The 21,191-nt window shown below is 36.6% G+C and overlaps 1 protein-coding gene across 5 annotated transcripts; it reads left to right on the forward strand.

The window, feature by feature from the left end:
- Positions 1-9,521: 9,521 nt before the first annotated feature.
- On the forward strand, positions 9,522-19,787 carry ist1 (IST1 factor associated with ESCRT-III). Of its 5 annotated transcripts, none has more exons than XM_007231793.4 (10): positions 9,522-9,651; positions 12,888-12,988; positions 13,085-13,265; positions 13,356-13,443; positions 13,631-13,714; positions 14,584-14,694; positions 14,799-14,981; positions 15,940-16,050; positions 16,645-16,693; positions 17,856-19,787. In XM_007231793.4, exons 2-10 carry the CDS (start codon positions 12,901-12,903, stop codon positions 18,020-18,022), a joined length of 1,062 nt encoding a protein of 353 aa, XP_007231855.2. In that variant the 5' UTR covers positions 9,522-9,651; positions 12,888-12,900; the 3' UTR covers positions 18,023-19,787. The 5 variants fall into 5 exon arrangements, with proteins under 5 accessions (XP_007231855.2, XP_007231856.2, XP_007231857.2 ...); XM_007231794.4 differs by having other exon boundaries at positions 12,891-12,988; XM_007231795.4 differs by having other exon boundaries at positions 9,534-9,629.
- Positions 19,788-21,191: the final 1,404 nt, after the last annotated feature.

Raw genomic sequence — 21,191 nt, forward strand, 5'->3', positions numbered from 1 at the left:
CCAGTTCCGCGCCTGCTGTCTGCACGTTGGAACAGCCTGGCCCAGTTTTGTCAGAGCTGATTTGGCCCCCTCAGGATTTCACACCGAGCTCAGAGAGGCAGGAGGGCTGACTTAAATAGCTGGAGTGGAAAAGATCAATCACTCTCCCTCTATCTTTCCCTCTCCATCCTTTCTCTTCTCTAGCCTCAGGCTTCTCGTCTGTCCCTTGACACATTACCTACACCGAATAAAGTGTCCACAGTAGATTTTTCTGTTTGCACTCCAGACAACAAAGGGCTCCCCAGGCCACAGAGGTTGGACTTTAAAGTCACTTCTCCAGAAGTCAACTCCAGAATGCAGCCTTGACAGTTTCCAATCCATGCTGTATTGGACTCTACACCTGATGGTAAAAAAAATATACCATTATGACCATGGTGAATGATGGACAGATGGATGCAAATCCGATCCTGCCAACAGAGCCTGTGAGGAACATTGTGTTTCTTCTCAAGCCTTTGATTAAAGAAAAATTATTAGTAACTCGGGCCATCTTTTATTCTTGGAAACTCCAAAGAAAAACAGAAATTTAGAAGCATGGTGGAGGGTTTTGAGCAGTCGTGTCAAAAATGCTTTAAAACATCTCTTCATATGTAAAACCCATGTTGTCAACAGGAATAGTTTGGTTACTGATTCACCCAAATGTTTACCCTTAATCTTAAGCTGATATGAGGGATATTATAGTCAGATATATAAATGATCACTGGTGTGGTCGGATTAGACACTGGATCTCATTAGTAGAAGATTTGCTGAATGTTACAGTTAACATTCTTAAATTATGTTTTGAACTATCAAGTTTTCTGCATCTTCTTAGTATGTTTTTATTTAACGTTTTTATACGTTCTGATAACGTTGCTTTAACGTCACTTGTGTCAGTGTTTTTAATTTTAGTTTTGGGAATGTTACTTTTAACATTTTCTTTCCCATTTTCTCCCCAATTTATATGGCCAACCCAGCCACCGCTTCTTTTTGAACTGCTGCTGATGCAGCGTGGCTGAGTAGCATCACAGCGCACTCGGAGGAAAGCGCAGCAACTCGGTTCTGATATATCGGCTCACAGACGCCTTGTGATCGACATCACCCTTTGGAGTGATGTGGGGAGAGAGCACCATCGACCCACCCTGAGAGAGCAAGGCCAATTGTGCTCTGTCAGGACTCTGGTAGCTGATGCCAAGCCACATGAACAGGATTCGAATCGGTGATCTCCTGATCATAGTGGCAGCGCTTACCCTGCTGGACCATGGACCATTTGGTGCACCATGTGTTATTGTTTTGTCAACAAACGTATAGCATACAGTATAATGTATTGTTATGTAGCCATGGACACTTGGGGCTCCAAAGCAACTGCCTCTAAAACTGCCCTGTGCCCGTGTGTTAAACTGAGGGGGTTGTAAGCACATCGGACTCGTAAAAAATGGTCATAAACAGATGATTGGGTCTGTGTCGCAGGTTTTGCTGAGGGTGTTTTCCTCCCCAAGGAAATACACAAGCGTCAGGGTTATCTGAAATCAATTCAAATCACGACTCAGCAAAGCAGTATTTCATTATTTTTCATGCAGGTGTGTTCTGGCATTGGTGTAAATGGGATCACATTTAAACTGCCTCTGTGTGTGTGTGTGTGCTACTTACAATGTGCTTAAATCCATTCCTCTCCTGAAGGTGATGTTCAATGACAGGGTGCTGCTACACTCACACACACCCAGCTGTGACAGGACACCATGTCAGCATCATATCATACAATCCATTAGGGCACTTGTCTCAGTCACTCAGTCATGGAGGCTTAAAAATGACAGCAGTGCAGCAGTACTCTTCAGTAGCTTTCTGTATCATCAGAATCAGTAAATTAGTGATTGCTGTTGTTAGATAGATTTTCTGAGCATCACTGTCAGTCATATCTTCTGTATACATCTCTCTCTCTCTGGTTCTCCATTATTGTGTTTCTGTTTTTTTGTCTCGGTGGAAGTTGTTCTTTCAGGAGGAGTTCATTGGGTTCTCCTTTTCTCCATCATCCTTTCTATAGTTGATCTTTCTTCCCTTTCCTCGTGTTTCTCATCTTCGTTTCCATAGTCTGTTGAGTCCAGCTTCATCTGTAGACTGTAGATCAGGGGTGTCCAAACTTTTTTTTGTTGGGGGCCAGAAGGAGAAATATATTTGAAGTCACGGGCCACAGACTCTGTAATAAAACAAATAATGAAATATACCACTTTAAATAATACTTTTTTCCTGATCATTTCATTTACACACCATTTTACTTCACTTACTGTCTTTATCTTTGACAGTGTTGTGTAAACTAAGATTTTTCAAATTGATGTTTAATTTCATGATCTCTCTTAATATTAAACTCCTTAATTACGGCAACTTTTAGACTCTTTGGCCCGTTTTTCTGCGCTAGAAATGCACACCCTCTCCGCTTTTAGTTTCTTTGGCCTGATTTTCTGCGCTAGAAATGCGCACCCTCTCCGTTTTTAGACTCTTTTGCCCCGTTTTTCTGCGCTAGAAATGCGCACCCTCTCCGTTTTTAGACTCTTTGGCCCGTTTCTGACACCTAGCGTTCAAACTTTGAATCTCACATTATAAAAACCTGCTTAACAGCGGACCAACTTTCATTCTATTTCTAAAATACCTTGCGGGCCACTCCAAAAAAGGAAACAGGCTGCAAATGGCCCGCGGGCCGTAGTTTGGACACCCCTGCTGTAGATGGATTTGCGTTGACCAGATAAACTTAAGCAAAATCCAGTAGCTGTCCAGTAGGAGTCTAGCAGCCTCTGCTCATTCATCCATGACCTTAGTGGTCTAATCTTCTTTCTGGGGGCCTTTTACTCCTACGTCTTCCAGCATTGTTTCCATCACTCTCTTACAGAGCTCAGACTGTACAACAATCTCAGCTTCTACATCCTGCCTCTCCTCCAGCACGTGATGTTCTTCTTTCATTGAAGTGACCGTGGCCTCTACCTCGACCGTTGGATCTGTAGGAGCCACATGAGGTCCAGCAGTTAAGATCCTTGTAACCCTCATGTGAAGCTCATTTTATCTGATAGATCCGAGCACAACTTACCAGAGCACAGCCAATTATGTTCAATGGGACCTCAGTAACACATTCTAAGGTCTTTCCCACAAAATAGTGCTTTAGTTTCATTTTACAATAAAAATTGAATCTTTATTTTTCTCACGTTTCTAAACAAATTAGTGAATTTAAATAACTAAAAGCCTCACAGCTCCAAAGCTAAGTTCACACAGTGTTTAAAAAGTCCCAGGGGCCTTTCATCACGGCCAATTATGTTCAACAGGATTCTTCACCACAGATGACTGTGGAATCTTAAATACAATCTCCCAATTTTAAGGCCACTGCTTAGTCACAGTCAGGCCAGCCCCAGTCCAAATTGTTAAGGACCCTGTCACAATAGGCACAGTCTGTGAACTGAAGTGAAAGGAGTAATTTGTTTTGTACAGTGATTTCCAGCAAAATGAACAGTAAAAAATGTATAATTTTATATATATACATTTGATGAGTTTGTTTAGTTGAGAGTGGTGAGTACTGTTGCATACATCTTTAAAAGACTCTTGCAAACTGGAGAAACCTGGCACAGGAAGACGTTTGGCTGACCCACATGGGAACAGCTTTAGCCTTTAGCTCAGCTTAACACTGGACTAAGTCTCAGTTTTCAGGGAAAATGCAGTAATAAAGTAAGTGCTAGGATAAGAAAATAAAAAGCAGCTTGTTCAGGCCATACAGCACTGCTACTGGACAACTATACAAGAGGGGTGTTCTAAAACGTTAAGTTGGCATATATCTTTATGGTGTGTATTGTAACTATCTGATTTAGCATACTATTACTAAAAGACTGTAGTCAATAGATGGGGGTTGTAATGTGTAGTGTGTAGCTACTATTTTTAAAAAGTAAGTTCAAATCAATTTTCAACAAGATTATTATTATTTTTTTATTTTAAGTTTTTAACTTTCCGGAGTTCAAATACATTTTTCAAATAGTTTGAATAACTTTTCAAAAAAGTTAATTAATTTCTTTAAACAGTTTAGTTAGGTGAGGAATGAACAGGGTAAAAATGTAACAAACTTTTTCTGCTGTAATGTGTTTACTCCACATGTGACAACAGTTCAATATTCACTAAAATAACATTTAGATAAACAATGTAATGCTATTCTGAAGACCTAAATTCATCAAAAATGCATGCATTGACTATTTTTTATTTGCTATTATGAATTAATAGAATAGTACAAATTATATAAAACAGCTTTTATCAAAAGCTTTCTCTTGTCCCTTTTCTGTGAAATGTACTGAAATTTACTGAAATGTACTTAATTATACAGAACATCGGTTTAAAAAATGTAAAATACAAATGTTACATATGCATAAATGAATGTAGCTGTTTTATATAAAGTGTTAGTATGCTAATGAGTTCTCCAGCTCCCTTGCTAAAAAAATCCCTATAAATATTTAATTTCTGTTCTAAATGTTCTGGCCTGTGCACAGAGGAAGCACAGAGTGTGTAATACTGTGAAAGATTAATTAACCCTCTATAGACTACAGAACTACAGAATCAAATACATGAAGCAGAGCAGTGATATATCTATGGAAGCCCATTTCCGCCACCTGAAGAAAAAAAAACGTCCTCAACTAAGTCATAATTATGAGATAGAAAAGTCATAATTATGGGATAGTAAGTCATAATTATGAGATAGTAAGTCATAATTATGAGATACTAAGTCATAATTATGAGATAAAAAGTCATCTCATAATTATGACTTAGTATCTCATAATTATGACTTACTATCTCATAATTATGACTTACTATCCCATAATTATGACTTTTCTATCTCATAATTATGACTTAGTTGAGGACGTTTTTTTTTCTTCAGGTGGCGGAAATGGGCTTCCATATATATCAGATAGTGTGGATCTTATTTTGAATGGATTTTGTCTGGCTGACTGGGTGTCTGTATCTGGGTGACTGGCTCCCTCATGTGGCTCTTCTCTGATCTAACATTTCTAACATGGATCAGCAGGTAGAGGCAGGGAAAGCTGAGGATCCCGATATACAGGATTTAGTTTTCTAACCTGGCCTTTATAAAAGTAAATGAGGTGAGCTGCTGGTGGAACTGGTGGAACACATAAAGTGTCTGGAGATCAGCACCCAACCCCTAACCACTATATTCAAACCACTGCAGCTGTGTTTATTAGAATTTATTAGAATTTCCCTCTGGTATTAATGAAGTATCTATATAGCTCTATCTATCTATTTGTGTGCATCACTGATGTCCAAAGAAAAAACATGTACCTCCAAATGGAAGAGGTTTCTATTCCAAGTCATTTTGGAAAAACTTGCGTGTGACTCTGGAACTATTAAAAGCACCAGTTTTTCCTTTAGAAAAATCACAGATGAAGCCAGAGAGTGATGAGTTCTGTTGTTGAAATGGTTTAGTAAACTGAAAACAGACAAAAATGCAGATACTTGACTTTCTTTGTACGACAGTGATATCACCACTGTCATACAAAACCCTTGCAGCTCCATTTTTGTTGTTTCTTTTTTAAATAATGTGAATCTGAAAGATCCTTACATCTGCCTATCCAACAAGTGGCTGCACATCCAGATATTTCACTTCTTTATATATGTTATTTCTGAGTTACAATTATTGATTACTATCAGCTTGAGTGTTCGTGCTCTGCTGCCTCCACGCCTGAATGTACCCTCTGTAATGGCAAAAAGGATCTAAAGTGACCTACTGGCTGCCCTTCTTGTCCTTGGGCTTAAATGTAAAGTAGTATATTGTAAATAATCTATTTTAGCAAACAATGTATTGGTTAACAGCTTACAGCTGGGAAGTTGCAAAGAAAATAAACTGAGCTTTGAAAATGTTTTTTAAAAAATGTCAGTTTAAAAAGCATCTGTCTGTAGTAAAGCAGTGCTGGAACAGATGGTGTTACTGCACTCCTTACTGCAGCATTTCCACATTTACACACAGTACATTCACACTTTCATCATGATAACTAAAAAAATGACACAGAGAACTCTGTAACTATTAAAAATAGACGTATTTTCTTTAGAGAATTTACAGATGAAGCCCGAGAGCTGTGAGTGCTGTTTCCTACACACTTAAAAATCTCTTGTAAACTGGAGAAAACTGGTACAGGAAGACGTCTGGCTGACCCACATGGCAACAGCAACTTTAGTTCAGCTTAACATCAGACTAAGTCAACAGTGAAGAGAAAAATTCAAGGTCTGACAGGTGAAATAGGGTAATAAAATCTTTGATAAGAAAATAAAAAAGCAGCTTGTCTGGGTCACACACCAATGCTACTGGACTATTAAGCAATAGGGGTGTTCCAAATCTATACTATACATTATATATGTGTGTATATATTTTTTTCATCTCTACAGATGCACATAGATGCATAGAGCATTGCATAGCAACCATAGTGGCCCTATGGTTAAGGCATTAGCTTTTAGATCTGCTTATTGTTGGTTCAAGTTACACCTGGGATCATTGTATAGAACATGTCATTTGATTTCCTGCAACGTCTTTAAAATACTCAGTAATTTAAACAGTTATGACCACCTCCTTGTTTCTACACTCAGAGACCATTATGACAGTTCTGTGTTTATTAAAAATGCTGAACTTTCTCTCTGAATTAAATCTAATATTTAATAGTGCAAGCATTTCACAGTAGGATGGTGCTAGTGGTCACTAATATGGAAGTTGTATGGCAGTGTGTGATGTGATTCTATATAAATCATTAGTGTCTGTCACCGCTCTTCCCCACACTGAACTAAAATGTCCTTATTTCCTGTCAGTGAAGTCAGCTGGGAGTGATGTTTTCTGGAGCACAGCACCGAGCAGGTGGGATTCCACCTGTCCATGTCTTCTTCTTGGCAGACTGTTCTCTTGGCACTTCAACAGACTTCAATATCAAACTTCACGATATGCTATGATCCTTTAATACTCCCACAAATTAGTACTTTCATTTCATTCTAAATGCTGGAAATAGAAATGTATCTGATTTAAATTATCATTACAATTCTGAATGAGTATCTAATGGGATTGTTTATTTCTCTCACTTATACACACAGTGTTTAAAAAAGTCCCAGAGGCCTTTCATCACTTTATCAACAAAACATCTGAAACACTCGTGTAGCCCAGTCTCAAACGTGTGAATTAGATTCTACACAAATTACACTGTGGTTTGAGATTTAAGTGATTTATGGACGGCACTGTTTAATTAAATCAGAAGGTGTTAAAAGCCCCAGAGCACAGCTGCAGAAATCATTCAGTAACAGAAACATGTTGGTTTGCTCTTTAAGCAAAACTGAACACAAAACAGTTAAGTTTTGTCATGTTTTAATAAATGCATCATAATCATTGTTTTGAAGCCACCTACACCAGTATGACTGTATCTTCAATCCACTGCAGTAAAATAGTAGTAGTAGTAGTAATAATAATAATAATAATAATAATAATAATAATAATAATAATAATAATAATAATAATAATAATAATAATAATTTATTTACTACTGTGATATTTAAGAGAATCAGCATATATATTTTCAGTTCAACTAAAATAACCTTTTGAATTTTGCAAATAATATTTCCCTTACAGGATCAGCAGATTCCAATAAAGTTTACTGTATGGTAATATATAATGAAGTTATGTCTAACTTTCTATTTTAGCTTTACATTTAGCTGTACATTTAGCTTTAGTTATAGCTGTAGTTTAGCTTTATTGTAGTTTTAGTTTAGCTTAAGATTTAGCATTAATTTAGCTTTAGTTTTTAGCTTTAGTTTAACTTTAAATTTAGGTTTAGTTTTAGCTTTAGTATAGCTTTTTTAATTCAGTTTTAATTTAGGTTTAGTTTTAGCTTTAAAATTAGCTTTAAGTTTAGCTTTAGTTTTAACTTTAGTTTAGCTTTTTAATTTAGTTTTAATTTAGGTTTAGTTTTTTAGCTTTTGTTTTTTCTTTAGGTTTAGGTATTTATTTGTCTTAACTTTAAATTTTGCTTTTGGCTTTTCTTTAGGTTTAGCCTTAAATTTATCTTTATTTTTTTTATTTTTTATTTTTGTCTTAACTTTAAATTTAGCTTTAGTTTTAGCTTTAAATATAGCTTCATTTTTAATTTATTTGTAGCTTTAAATATAGCTTTAATTTATCTTTAATTTATCTTTATTTTATCTTTATTTGTATCTTTAATTTCAGCTGTAATCTCAGGTTTAAAGGCTAGATGAAGTGAAGGGAGCTGCTGAACGCTGCCCGGGTTTCGGGGAGTTTATTTTAGGTTAGGTTAGGTTAGGTTAGGTTAGGTTAGGTTAGGTTAGGTTAGGTTAGGTTAGGTTAGGTTAGGTTAGTTTATTTGTACCCAAAGGTAAATTTGTTTTACAGCATGTGAAGCAGCATCTCGTTACAAAAAGAACATTTACCAAAACAAACACAAACATACAGTAAGCAAAACAAACACAGACTTACAGTTAGCAAGTCTTTAGCTTTATTTCAGGTGTGCTGGGAAAAGTGAAGGGAGCCCCTGAATGCTGCCCGGGTTTATTTTATCTTTATTTTAGCTGTAATTTTAGTTTTAAATGCTGGAGTGAGTAAAGGGAGCTGCTGAACGCTGCCCGGATTTCGGGGAGTTTATTTTAGCTTTATTTTAGATGTATTTTCAGTTTTAAATGCTGGGTAAAAGTGAAGGGAGCCCCTGAATGCAGCCCGGGTTTCAGGGAGTTTATTTTATCTTTATTTCAGGGAGCTGCTGAACGCTGCCCGGGTTTCGGGGAGTTTATTTTACTCTTTATTTCAGGGAGCTGCTGAATGCTGCCCGGGTTTCGGGGAGTTAATTTTTAGCTGTATTTTAGGTGTATTTTCAGTTTTATATGCTGGGTAAAGTGAAGGGAGCTGCTGAATGCTGCCCGGGTTTATTTTATCTTTATTTAAGCTGTATTTTTTGTTTTAAATGCCTGAGTGAGTAAATGGAGCTGCTGAACGCTGTCCGGGTTTCGGGGAGTTTATTTTATCTATATTTCAGGTGTAATTTCAGTTTTATATGCTGGGTAAAGTGAAGGGAGCTGCTGAACGCTGCCCGGGTTTCGGGAAGTTTATTTTATCTTTATTTCAGGTGTATTTTCAGTTTTATATGCTGGATAAAGTGAAGGGAGCCGCTGAATGCTGCCCAGGTTTATTTTATCTTTATTTCAGGTGTATTTTTAGTTTTATATGCTGGGTAAAGTGAAGGGAACTGCTGAACGCTGCCCGGGTTTATTTTATCTTTATTTCAGGTGTATTTTTAGTTTTATATGCTGGGTAAAGTGAAGGGAGCTGCTGAACGCTGCCCGGGTTTATTTTATCTTTATTTCAGGTGTATTTTTAGTTTCATATGCTGGGTAAAGTGAAGGGAGCCGCTGAACGCTGCCCGGGTTTCGGGGAGTTTCCCAGCAGCTCGGTGATCACAGTTTCCATAAAGCCGCTCATGTGATGCGTCATGACGTCACGGGGGCGAAGCTGCGTTGCGTGCGGAACCGAGGACCCGGAAAAGCCTCCGTTCACCAGAAACAGCGACACAGACAGAAGCTCGGGTTTAGCGGAGAAGCGGCGGGTAAATATACAGCGCTCACCGGGTAATAATAATTTATACCGGCTCCGGGTTTTATACAGGAGGCTGTACTGTACGGTACTGCGGGTTAATCTGTGTTTACTGGATCCGTGCGGCGGGAGCTGTCCGGCTAACCCCCGCCTAGCAGCTGCGCTTCCTGGTAATTCACTAGTGCTGCTGCTGCTGCTGCTGGGTGTTGTTGTTTATATTAAGCTTTAAACTCATTTCTACATAATTCTATAGCTCTAGTTCAGTTGCAGTCACTGTAGAGCTTATTATTGAGAATGTGTATGCGTATTAGTTCCCTCTGCTGCTGATCTAGCTCTGTGTTTACATAGAGTTAGTTAGCAGGTTAGCTTTCCTTTTAGCCTGTGTTGTGTTATGATGCTAGCGGTAGCTAAGTTAGTTAACTAGGTTATCTGACTCTGTGGTGCTTCTTCCTTGGAATATGGTTTGTTTAAATGTTTCTATTAGTTATTTACAAGTTTTACAAGTGTTAAATAATGTTTGTTAACTATCTGACACTCATGTCTACCTTATTCAGATGCCTTTAGTACAAAGGGAATGCCAATGGGTTTGGTGATTTCTAAAAATGTAACTAAAGTACCAGTCGAATGTTGAGACACACCCTAATTTCAGTAATTTCTTCCAAACTATAAATAAAAACATATGGAATGTGTATGGATATTAGTTCCCTCTGCTACTGATCTAGCTCTGTGTTAAGATATGGTTATTTAGTTAGTTGATCTGACTCTGCTGTGCTGCTTCCTTGGGATATGGTTTGTTTAAATGCAGCTAGTAGTTATTTACAAGTTATTTTTATTGAACACAATTTGTTAATTGTTAATTTGACACTTATGTCTACCTGTAGGGTTCGTACGGTCATAAAAAACCTGGAAAATTTGAAAGTCGCAATTTCCAGGCCTGGATAAGTTTTGAAAAATAAAAATACCCAAAAAGTTCAGGAAAAGTCAATTAAATTTGGTCTACAAATCTTTGTGTTTCAGTTTATTGATGGAGAAAATCTATTTTGAGCTGATAAATACGTCAGCTCATTAATTCAGTAATTTTAAGCATACACAATAAAGCTCTCAGAATCTTTTTATTATTATTATTATTACACATTTTATTATTAAAAGTGGTGTCATTTTAACATTTTATCTGATTCATTTTAGGCCTACTTTAATCAAAATCAAAATCGTATGGTCATGTAAATTTGCCTTGAAGGCATGAAAATGCCATGAAAAAAATAATTGAAATGTATTGGTTAAAAAGTGTATTAACCCTGTACCTTATTTAAGTGGATTTAGTACAAAGTTAATGCTAATGGGTTTGGTGATTTTTACAAATGTAACTACAGTATCAGTTTAAGGTTTAAATACACCTTAACTGCAGCGTTTTCTCATTCTTTTAAAATGTTCTGCATTGTAGATTAATACTCCAAAAATACACAAAATATGAAGAAAATCTTATGGAATTGGTATGGGTATTAGTTACTTCTACTGCTGATCTAGGTCTGTGTTTACATGGGGCTAGTTAGCAGGTTAGCTGTGCCTTTATCCAGTGTTATGTTATGTAGTTAGCTATTGATAGATTAGCTAGTGTGTCTGACTCTGTGGTGCTGCTTCCTTGGGATATGCTTTGTTTAAATGTTGCTATTAGTTATTTACAAGTTATTTTTATGGAATACTATTTGTTAACTAGCTGACACTCTTGTCAATTTTATTCAGGTTGCTTTAGTACAAAGGTAATGCCAATGGTGATTTTTAAAAATGTAACCAGTACCAGTTAAAAAAATTTATTATGTTGAAATGTTCTGCGTTGTAGATTAATACTGAAGTTATCCAAACTAATATATATATATATATATATATATATATATATATATATATATATATATATATATATATATATATATATATATATATATATATATATAATTTTTTTTTTTTTTTTTTTGTGAACAAAAAAAAAGTGTTAAACCAGAATGTGTTTATAAGGTAGATTCACTTGGAACAGCTTTCCGGTAACAGCTGTGCTGAACTTGTCAAGAGTTAATTATATGAATTTCCTGTCTCTTAATGTGTCTGAGAGCATCCGTTGTAAAGTTCTGAAGAGGTAGAGTGGGTATACAGTGAATAGCTCTATTTGAGTAATGTTCTAATCCATATTATGATAAGTAAATATAAAATGTGCAATGCAATAAAACATGAACCAAATATAATGCCACATTATCAGTATTTTTATTGTAACAGAAAAAACACAAGCTGTGTATTTAACAAAACAAACATCTGTGTGTTTATTTATTTACATGTTTATTTAAGTAATCATCATTGTTATGTATTAATGAATTATTCGATAGATGACTTTCTGCTCTATTCTAAGCCATGATTTATGCAGGACTACTCTGAATGCAATTTATCTGGAAAGCAAACCATTTTAAACTATGCAACTTTTTAGAATTTTTTAATTATTCAGAGAGTAGCCAGTATTGCTGGTGCAATATTAAGAATATTGTAATTTTTTGTACTATATTATTGTATATATTTTTATATATACAATTATATTTACATTATAGTTCTACTCCTTAATATACCTTACTGTACAGCTTCTTTATTAGTATGATATTTGAGGTCAACATAAATCACAAACTTAAAACTAAAAAAACCTTAAAACAAGGATGAATCAGTTTTTTATTTATGTAAAGAATATTTACCTTACATGATCAGTAGATTCAAATACTACAGTTTACTATAGTAACGTTACAATTTAAACAATCTTTATGTTTTAGATTTACACTAGAGCCAGCTTTATCAACAATAATTGGATATATCTTTCTAGACCTTTTTCTAATATATATAATATATTTCTAATATATATAATATATAAATGTTATATTGTCTTCTTGATGTTTAAAATGAACTGTTCTGTGCTATATCTGTAAATTGTATCTGGAAAGATTATCATTGCATTATTACATGGTAAATTTAAAGCTACAATTACTAGCAACAGATTGGGCCTTATTCCTTTTTAAACCAGTTCTCATTCCTGAAGTCCAGCCATTAATTGAATGAAGCAAATCTTTATCATAATCATCTTCTCTCTGTATCTACTAATGCATATAAGTTCACGGCCCATTTCAGTAACAGTACTCGAGTGGCACATGCTTAGGACCAGTTCTCATATTTCTAACAGACTGGCTCAGCTAATTCATCTCACTCCTGCTTTTTTTGTGTTTATTTTTGTTTCTGTGGTCCTCAGCAGTCTGTCCATCATGCTGGGTGGTGGATTCAAAGCAGAGAGACTACGAGTCAATCTGAGACTTGTCATAAATCGTTTGAAGCTTCTTGAGAAGAAGAAAAGTGAGTGGTATCTCTTCTCTTCCTAAAAAAAAAAAAGTTCTGCTTGTTTTAAGACTGCATGTGTTAACTCTGATTTTCTCTGCTCTTTATCTACAGCTGAATTGGCCCAAAAGGCACGTAAGGAGATCGCAGACTACTTGTCCGCAGGGAAAGATGAGCGAGCACGGATCAGAGTGGAGCACATCATCAGAGAAGACTATCTGGTGGAGGCAATGGAGATCCTGGAGCTATACTGTGATCTGCTGCTGGCCCGCTTTGGCCTGATCCAGTCTATGAAGTAAATTTAACTGGCAAAACAGTACCATAACTGTTTTTTCAGCAGTGTTCACAGAGTTCAGTACCTGACACTGTTTTTCTTCTCTCACAGAGAACTAGACCCTGGCCTTCAGGAAGCAGTGTCCACGCTCATCTGGGCTGCTCCACGGCTGCAGTCAGAAGTCTCAGAGTTGAAAATTGTGAGTACAGAGTTTGATGTTTTTTTTGTGTTGAGAGGTTTTGCTCATATGGGATGTTTAGAAATTGATTGTGAATTTGATTCGTATGTAAAGTGGCGTTTAGCATGGAACATGTTTTATTATTAATAATATTGTTATTATTAATGCATGATAAGTTGCTCAGTTATACCTGTTCTTTCTTTTGTAGGTTTCAGATCAACTGTGTGCCAAATACAGCAAGGAGTACGGCAAGCTTTGCAGGACAAACCAAATCGGAACAGTCAATGACAGAGTATGATACTGGCTTGTACTGATTATATGTTTGTGAAGGGTCCATATCATGGATAAATTGTCTAAATCTTAAAATAATAATGCTAGAATTCCTGTTTGCCCAATAGCAGTGAAATGATTAGGTGTGTTCAGTCTGGTTTACTTTTTGAATTAAACGTAATGCAGGTTGCTTATTAGAGCAGAGGCAATTTACATATATCAGTCATAAATGTGTAGTAACAAAAACAGCCTGTTTAGTTCCTTAGGAGCAAAAAGCATTAACCTGATTGCTTATTGGAAACAGATTTAGTTAATTGTCCAAGACATTTTTGCTGTATGAAGTTTACTTTTTAGTTTAGAATAAGACACCCACTCAAAAAGCATCCAGATATAAATTTGTCAATGTCAATGTTGTTTTAGTACACAGCATTACTATAAAAGCCCTATAAAATAGTAGTCTATAAAGAAAATACTTATTAACCAAAACAGTAGTATTAAACTTAAAAATATTTATAAGCTAAAATAATCTTTTCCACAATATTATGTATTATAGAAGCTTTTAAAAGTGTAAAATTAAACATTTTTAATTCTAAAACTCACGTAGTTTTTCAGTAGATTCAGTAGACCTAGTAATATGGGAGTTACTGTTGCACAACTTGGCTGATCATTTGGTTGAGTGACCATCATGTTATTTACTTTTTTTCTATGGGCTGAAATAGTTTAAACATGGTCGTGTAAAAATGATTTTAAAAAAATTAGACTGTAAAGAATAAAATCAAATGAAAATATAAGGAAATGTGGAGTATGGGTCTTTTTATTAATTACATCATTGTGTTTTTGCACATAATAATTAACCTGACTGTGTTTTTATTTTTATTTTTTTCTCTCCAGCTCATGCATAAACTGAGTGTGGAGGCCCCACCTAAAATCCTGGTAGAGCGCTACCTCATTGAGATCGCAAAAAACTACAATGTTCCTTATGAGCCTGATGCCATGGTTCATGTAAGACTCACTATTTTAAATTTAAACATTTTCACTTCTTCAAATATCTAGTAAGAAGTCCAGATGTTGAGACTGCTCACTTTCATTTAACTGTACATTTACAGCCAGAAGTGTGCCAAGGAGAGGAAGCTGACCTCATAGATGTGGACAGTGACTTCAAGAAGCCCGGTGGTGGAGGCGGAGGCGGCGGAGGCTTCACTGCTCCTCCTGCTGCTGCTATGCCCATGCCCATGCCCATGCCTATGCCAATGCCTACAGCCTTCAACTACCCACCACCTAAAGGAGCTGTAAGACAGTCTTCCCTACCAATTACAGTGAAATCATTTAGGATCTTTAATTCTGGACCTTTCCAGTCCAGTCAGTTTCTGGTTCCTGGATTTTGCAGTTTGCAACCAAGCGACCTCACTAGTGCAGATAACCAACAGTAATTACAAAATCCAGCTAAATTTAAGATCCAGGGTTTAAGATCCATGCTGCCTCCATCACTATCTATGTATCTTCTGCCTAAGCACCGGTGTTTCTGCTGGTTTTCACTTCTTTTGTCTTGTTTGTTTAGTTCTTCAAACATTTAGTTAATAGAGATGCAACAGATATTTTACAAACGGAAATGGCTTTGAAATCATTTTTCAATGTTTGGCTGAATTAGAGAAACGACTAAAGAATAATTTATAGCGAACAGTGACCCTTTTATTTTCAGTCTGCCTGCCTTTCTCTGTGTACATTTCACTCACATGTGACTAGAATTATATTACATTACATTAGTGTGTACATTACATTACATTGCTTTTATCCAAAGTGACAAAGGTACATGAGCAGTAGAGGACATAAAATCCAAGTAAAAAAAAAAAGTTTAGCAGGGCCTGAAAGATCCCTAAAGGGTAATGCTGGGGTAGAGAGTAAAAGGAAGAGGGAAGTATTTAAGTTTGTACATTAGCACTGCTGAGGTACATCTATGATTGAAATAGCATAGTGAATTCATGTTTGTCTACTTTCTTGCTATGTCTACTGGAATATATTAGCTAAAGATGTTGAATAAATATTTTTAATTATATATATATATTTTGGCTATTTAATATATTTAAATGATGTGTTAATATATTATTATAGTAATGTTAAATGTGCTTCTATTGAGCTGGAATGAAAACCTGCAGCCAGATTTTTTGTATTGTCCAAAATGTCCTATCAAAGTTAAATAATACATAGTGTATCATGGATTGCAGCTAAACTTTCCCATTTTGTCTGCAGGAGCCCTTTAATGGTCCTGTTGGCACCTATGATGCCTTTAACAACTTCCAGCCTCCGGTGAGAGGAGGGCAGCCCCCGCAGCTTCCCAGCTGCCCCCCCACTTATGAGTCTGTAAGTTCAAGTGCCCCGCCCCTTCCCATCCTCCCAGACAGACCAGGACGACCTGCCTTTCAGGGAAGAGGAGTTTATTATAGTTTATCTTCCCTGCTGCTTGGGTCTGTTGCATTGCTTTCAAGCAAATCTTTGTTTCCTCACTCAGGGAGCACATGGAGTAACATCAGACTAACCCCTAGATCCTAAATCTAACCCCTAGAGATGTATAGCTTAAAATGTGTCTAAACTGGGCTTTAGGTCTTTAAAATGGACCATTTGCACCCTATTAAGGGATTCATTACGGCATATGGTTGGTCACCTTTAGGATTTAGTGGGTTTTTTTTCTTGGTAAGAATGTATGCAGTTGGCCTCTAGGTTGTCTGCTAGAGACTGGCTGCATATTCGTCTTCCCTCCACGATGTTCCTGCTCTCAGGAATGTCCCTGGGTGGGTTTTGCTGCTTAAGTTTGTGTCTGCTCAGGACTGAGAATATGTGTAAGCTTGTCCCTCTGTTAATTAACCCATTAACACCAGTATTAACTTTATTGTGTTATGTAATGTAAAGCAATATGAACATGTTTGGATTTTTAACATTTGTTTGTTTTTCTTGAAGATTGATGATTTGGCTATTCATCCATCTGCTTCTCCCCAGGTTATCCCAGGTATGTTCAATACATTAGATGTTCTTATCAGAGATCATTGTTATTCATCGTCATTGGCAAATTAGGTTGGTTCTCAAATCAGATCTGTTTAAATGACTGTCCACACTGTTACTTGTAAGTAATCAGATTTGAGTTGCATGTCTGGACATCACAAACATGATTACATTGTTTTTCTATATCTGAAGGGTTGATGTGATCTTTGGCTATTTATTTATTTATTTATTTTTGATCCTCATAGTTCCATCACCCTAGATTTGATGTAATTTTTAATAAAACACATTATAATCCAATTTGATTGGCCAAACTTTGATTGTGTTTCAAACCACCTCCAAACCATGTTTTAAACCACCTCCAAATGTTGTTTAATGTGGTTTCTGTCCACACTATCCAAAATCTTGATACAGTCTATGGCCCCAAACCCATTTCTCTTTTTTACCCCTTTCCTTTGTTTTAAAGTGCAACTTGGAACAGAGTGGGGAAGGGGTGAAATATTCACCCTAAGAATTAGGACAACCCTTCATGCACCCGATACAGATCTAGCTATAGCAGTGGAGTGCTAATATTTAGTAATCTAGCTGCTGGTTAACTAGTTAACCTTAGGGCTTTTCCGATAGGGGACAGGTGGTGCATAAATGTATTATTATTGTCAATTTATTAATTTCTCTGTAATGAAGAGCTGAAGTTAGCTTTTAATAACTTTTATTTTCTTTTATTTTTCCGTTCCACCTTAAATGCTGCAGCCTCTGCCACCTGTTTCACCATTTTATGTGTAATAGGAAAGTAAGTTAGCTAGCTAGCTATGGAGACAAACTACTAAAAAAAACACTTATGCTTGTTATAAAGAAAATGGCCATAAAACACTTAAACTACACATAATACTATGGTCATATATTGGTTTTGCTCATTTTAAACATGTTTTGAGTATGCCCTTGAAAAATCTCCATTTAAAGGACCGTTCAATCCTAATACTTCCCCCAACCCCTCCAGCCTAACTCGAATTGGGACGCCCTATAGGGCCAAGGGGTGAAATGGGATTGGGCCTTTAAAAGCCAGAAATACTAGATATTGTCTGACATTCTGAACATAGCCATTGATAACACAGATAGGATCAGTATCCATGTTGTATTCTTTCCAACCGGTTCCGTTTGCTTCCTCTCTGCAGGCCCAGGCCCATCTTCACAGATCTATGATAACAACGCTCTTCCTGAGCTGCCATCGGTTCCTGACACACTCCCTGCCTCCTCCTTGGGTGGAAACACCGCGGCTTCGGACGACATTGACTTTGACGACCTGTCGAGACGCTTCGAGGAGCTGAAGAAGAAGACCTAATCCCCCGGTTTCCCCACTGTATATCCTGATGACAGAAACCTTCAGGAGACGGAAAGAGCCTCGGCCAGATATTTGTCTACCCAAATCTTCATCTGCAGCAATGATTTCTAAGCATTAAAGACATCTGTGTAACCTTACCTCATTCAAAAACACAGTGGTGTCTTTCTGGTGTACTTCTGGTGGAGGTTTACTCTTCTAATCATAACTTGGAATGAAGGATGCGACGAAGTTTGGGAGTTTAATGGTTTGTGAGCTATACTGATGAGAAATTTGTACACCATTCTTTAGACTTTTCACTAAAAGCAAACTATTGGTATAGAACTATATAGAACCCCCCCCTTTTTTAAGCACTTTGCATATAAGGCTTTTCTGAGAATGAGGAGAATGAATCAATAAAGCTAGTTATCTGTAAATGTAGTATAGCCAATGCTTTGCCACACCCAGGTGATATGATCGCATCGTTATTTAACCTTGTATCGGCGTCACTGTCAAAGAGGAAGGAGTGTCACACGTGAGGAATGTTTTCACTGTGTGATTCCAGAGCCACATTTATTATAAAATAAGAAGAATTTCAACCAAAAACTTCAACCTTTAGAGGGATTGGTCTGTTTTAAGGGAGTCAGCTGTCTTTTTCTTGAGTGATTTTAGATGGGCTGGTTTTACCTGTTGTCATTAAGAACACCCAGTATGAATGACCCATATATACACACACACAAACACACACCCTGCACTGCGTCATTCCTGAATGGGGCTGATCTAATGTCATGTGCTGATGACTTGCAGAATGCAGAATGCGGGCTGGGATGACTTCACTAGAGGAGTTGTAAACAACAGCAGTAGCAGCAGCAGGTTGGCAGACATGCATCAGTTGCTTTTATATCTACAGTCCTTTAATTCATTATTTATTAATCTCAGAATGTCATTAGTTGAGCAGGACTGCTGTAGCTGGCTCTCATATTATCAAACTGACAGATTTCCTTGAACACATTTTGTGTGTTTGGGTTAAGGTTATTGGAAGTTTCACTTTCAGTTCAGTGAGTATACTGTGGTAAAGGCAGCGGTTGAAGGTTAGTAAAAGTAAGTTAAATTTGATTCAGAAGCTTTAATGGAAGTTTGGAAGTGTCTCTCTGGAGGTTAAGAGTTTATTACACTCCTTTTTTTATTTTTAGTACATTTTGCGCTCTTGCACCATTGCATTTGCATTCGCATTTGCATTTGCCTTCACATTCGTTCCAATTTCCTCATCTTAGGCCTTGCTATGCTACTCCTCACTCTGTTGGACGTGATAATGCTGTCAGCTGGAGCAGTGAATGACATTCAGATTGCAGATCTCTAACTGTGTATTAATTATCAGTCTTTTCTCCGGTGGAGGTTCTAATTTTATTTTGTTGGTTCCTGTTTGTTTATATAAATTCGCCTTGCTTTTTTTTCAGATATATGTTTGCAGTAGTTGTTGACTGTGAGTTTTGGTTGATGAAGTTTTATATGTGTAGTTGCTCTGCTATCGGTGTTCATTCCTTTTTTCTTTTTTTTCTTTTTCCCTCTCTTTTTCTTTCTTTATTTTTGCCCTCTCAAAAAGCGAGAACTGTAACACTACTGCGCAGTATGGGGAAATGCATAGAATGCTTACTTCTGATTTTAACATGTATTGAAGGCGTATCAGATGGTCATATAATAATAATAATAATAATAAAAGTATATTTGCTCATAACCTTTCTCACGCTACTTCTAAGTAATGATTTTATTAAAGGACTACTTTGAGTGATGTGATGTAAAGTGTTTGTTTTTTGCATTTAAAGTCCATAGTCTGTGTGATTATGTGGCTTTATGTGTTCTAGTGAAATGAACTGAAGTCAGCAAGTTATTTCTTTGCCTCAGCTAAATTGTGGGGAAAAAATGGGTAAAAATAGATTTGGAAGACTGACTGCTGTTTAGTTTTAAAGTGATGTATAAATGAAGAGACAAACCTCAGGTGCCAAACATCACATCAGTTACATTTGGGATCAAAGGAAACATTGTTTCTTTGTAGATAATTTGTTTATGTGCATGTACTACACTGGAAAATAGCAGGTTTCTTGCAGAAGAGCTTGGTCATTTCTTATAATAAACACCAGAGGGCGCTACTATACCATCTAGTACTATGTTTCAGTCAAAACAGAGTTGAAAACTCAAAAAATACTACTTTTTTTCTCAGGCCTCAGTGTTTTCCATTACTCACTGAAAGTCACATCCTGATGTGGAAAGACTCTACCAAAAGCAAATCTTATGGTTTGATAAAACAGATTGAACTGTTTGGCCACAATTCCCAGTAGTGTGTGTGGAGATAACCAGGCATTAAAAAGCACATCATTAACACCATCCCTACTGTCAAGCATGGTGGTGGCAGCACCATGTAGTTGCTATGTATTTCTGCAACAGGCATATTTTACTACTACTTAACTAAGATGGTGAAACAAAAGTCTTTAGGTTCAACTTAACCTTCATGTTGAAATCCGATAGATCGATGGATGGACAGATAGACTGACAGACAGACAGATAGATAATGAATTGATCCCACTGGGAAAATTCTGGAAATGTTGAATATACCTCCATGTTGAATATACCTGAAAAAAGTGAATGCAAAACACTGCCTTGATTTTTTTAAAGTAAATCCAACACTTCATCAAAAATTGAATAAACATCAATATGATTTGAATTGAAAACAACTTGAAATGATACTTTCATGTAATGTATCTATTTAAGTTTAAGAAATGATACAATGTATGTTACATTATATGTACATTTATACAAAGTGGAGATAAAACTTATATGTTTGATCTTGTTAATATAGCAGTATTCTTCTCCTTTATAATGTGCTTCAGGAGGTCTGGGATGAATCGAGTAGCTACATTACAGTCTGTACAGTATTTACAGCCTCTCATTTTAGCCTCTATTACTGACACACCTTATCCCAGGTCCGACCAGTGCCAACAGAGGTGCACTTTTAACTTCACTGCTTAAAGCCAGAAGGATGCAGATTTAAGGGAGGACAGCATCTGAGGCCAAGAGAACAACTGAGGCAGCTTTGGATTGTGATGATACATGCAGGATAAAACAGGACCTGGCAGGACAGCCCAGTGGAGAGGGTGGGGGTGAAGAGTGTAAAAGAGGCAAAGACACAGCTATCTAA

Source organism: Astyanax mexicanus, chromosome 16, assembly GCF_023375975.1.
Source record: "Astyanax mexicanus isolate ESR-SI-001 chromosome 16, AstMex3_surface, whole genome shotgun sequence".
Classification (NCBI taxonomy): Eukaryota; Metazoa; Chordata; class Actinopteri; order Characiformes; family Acestrorhamphidae; genus Astyanax; species Astyanax mexicanus.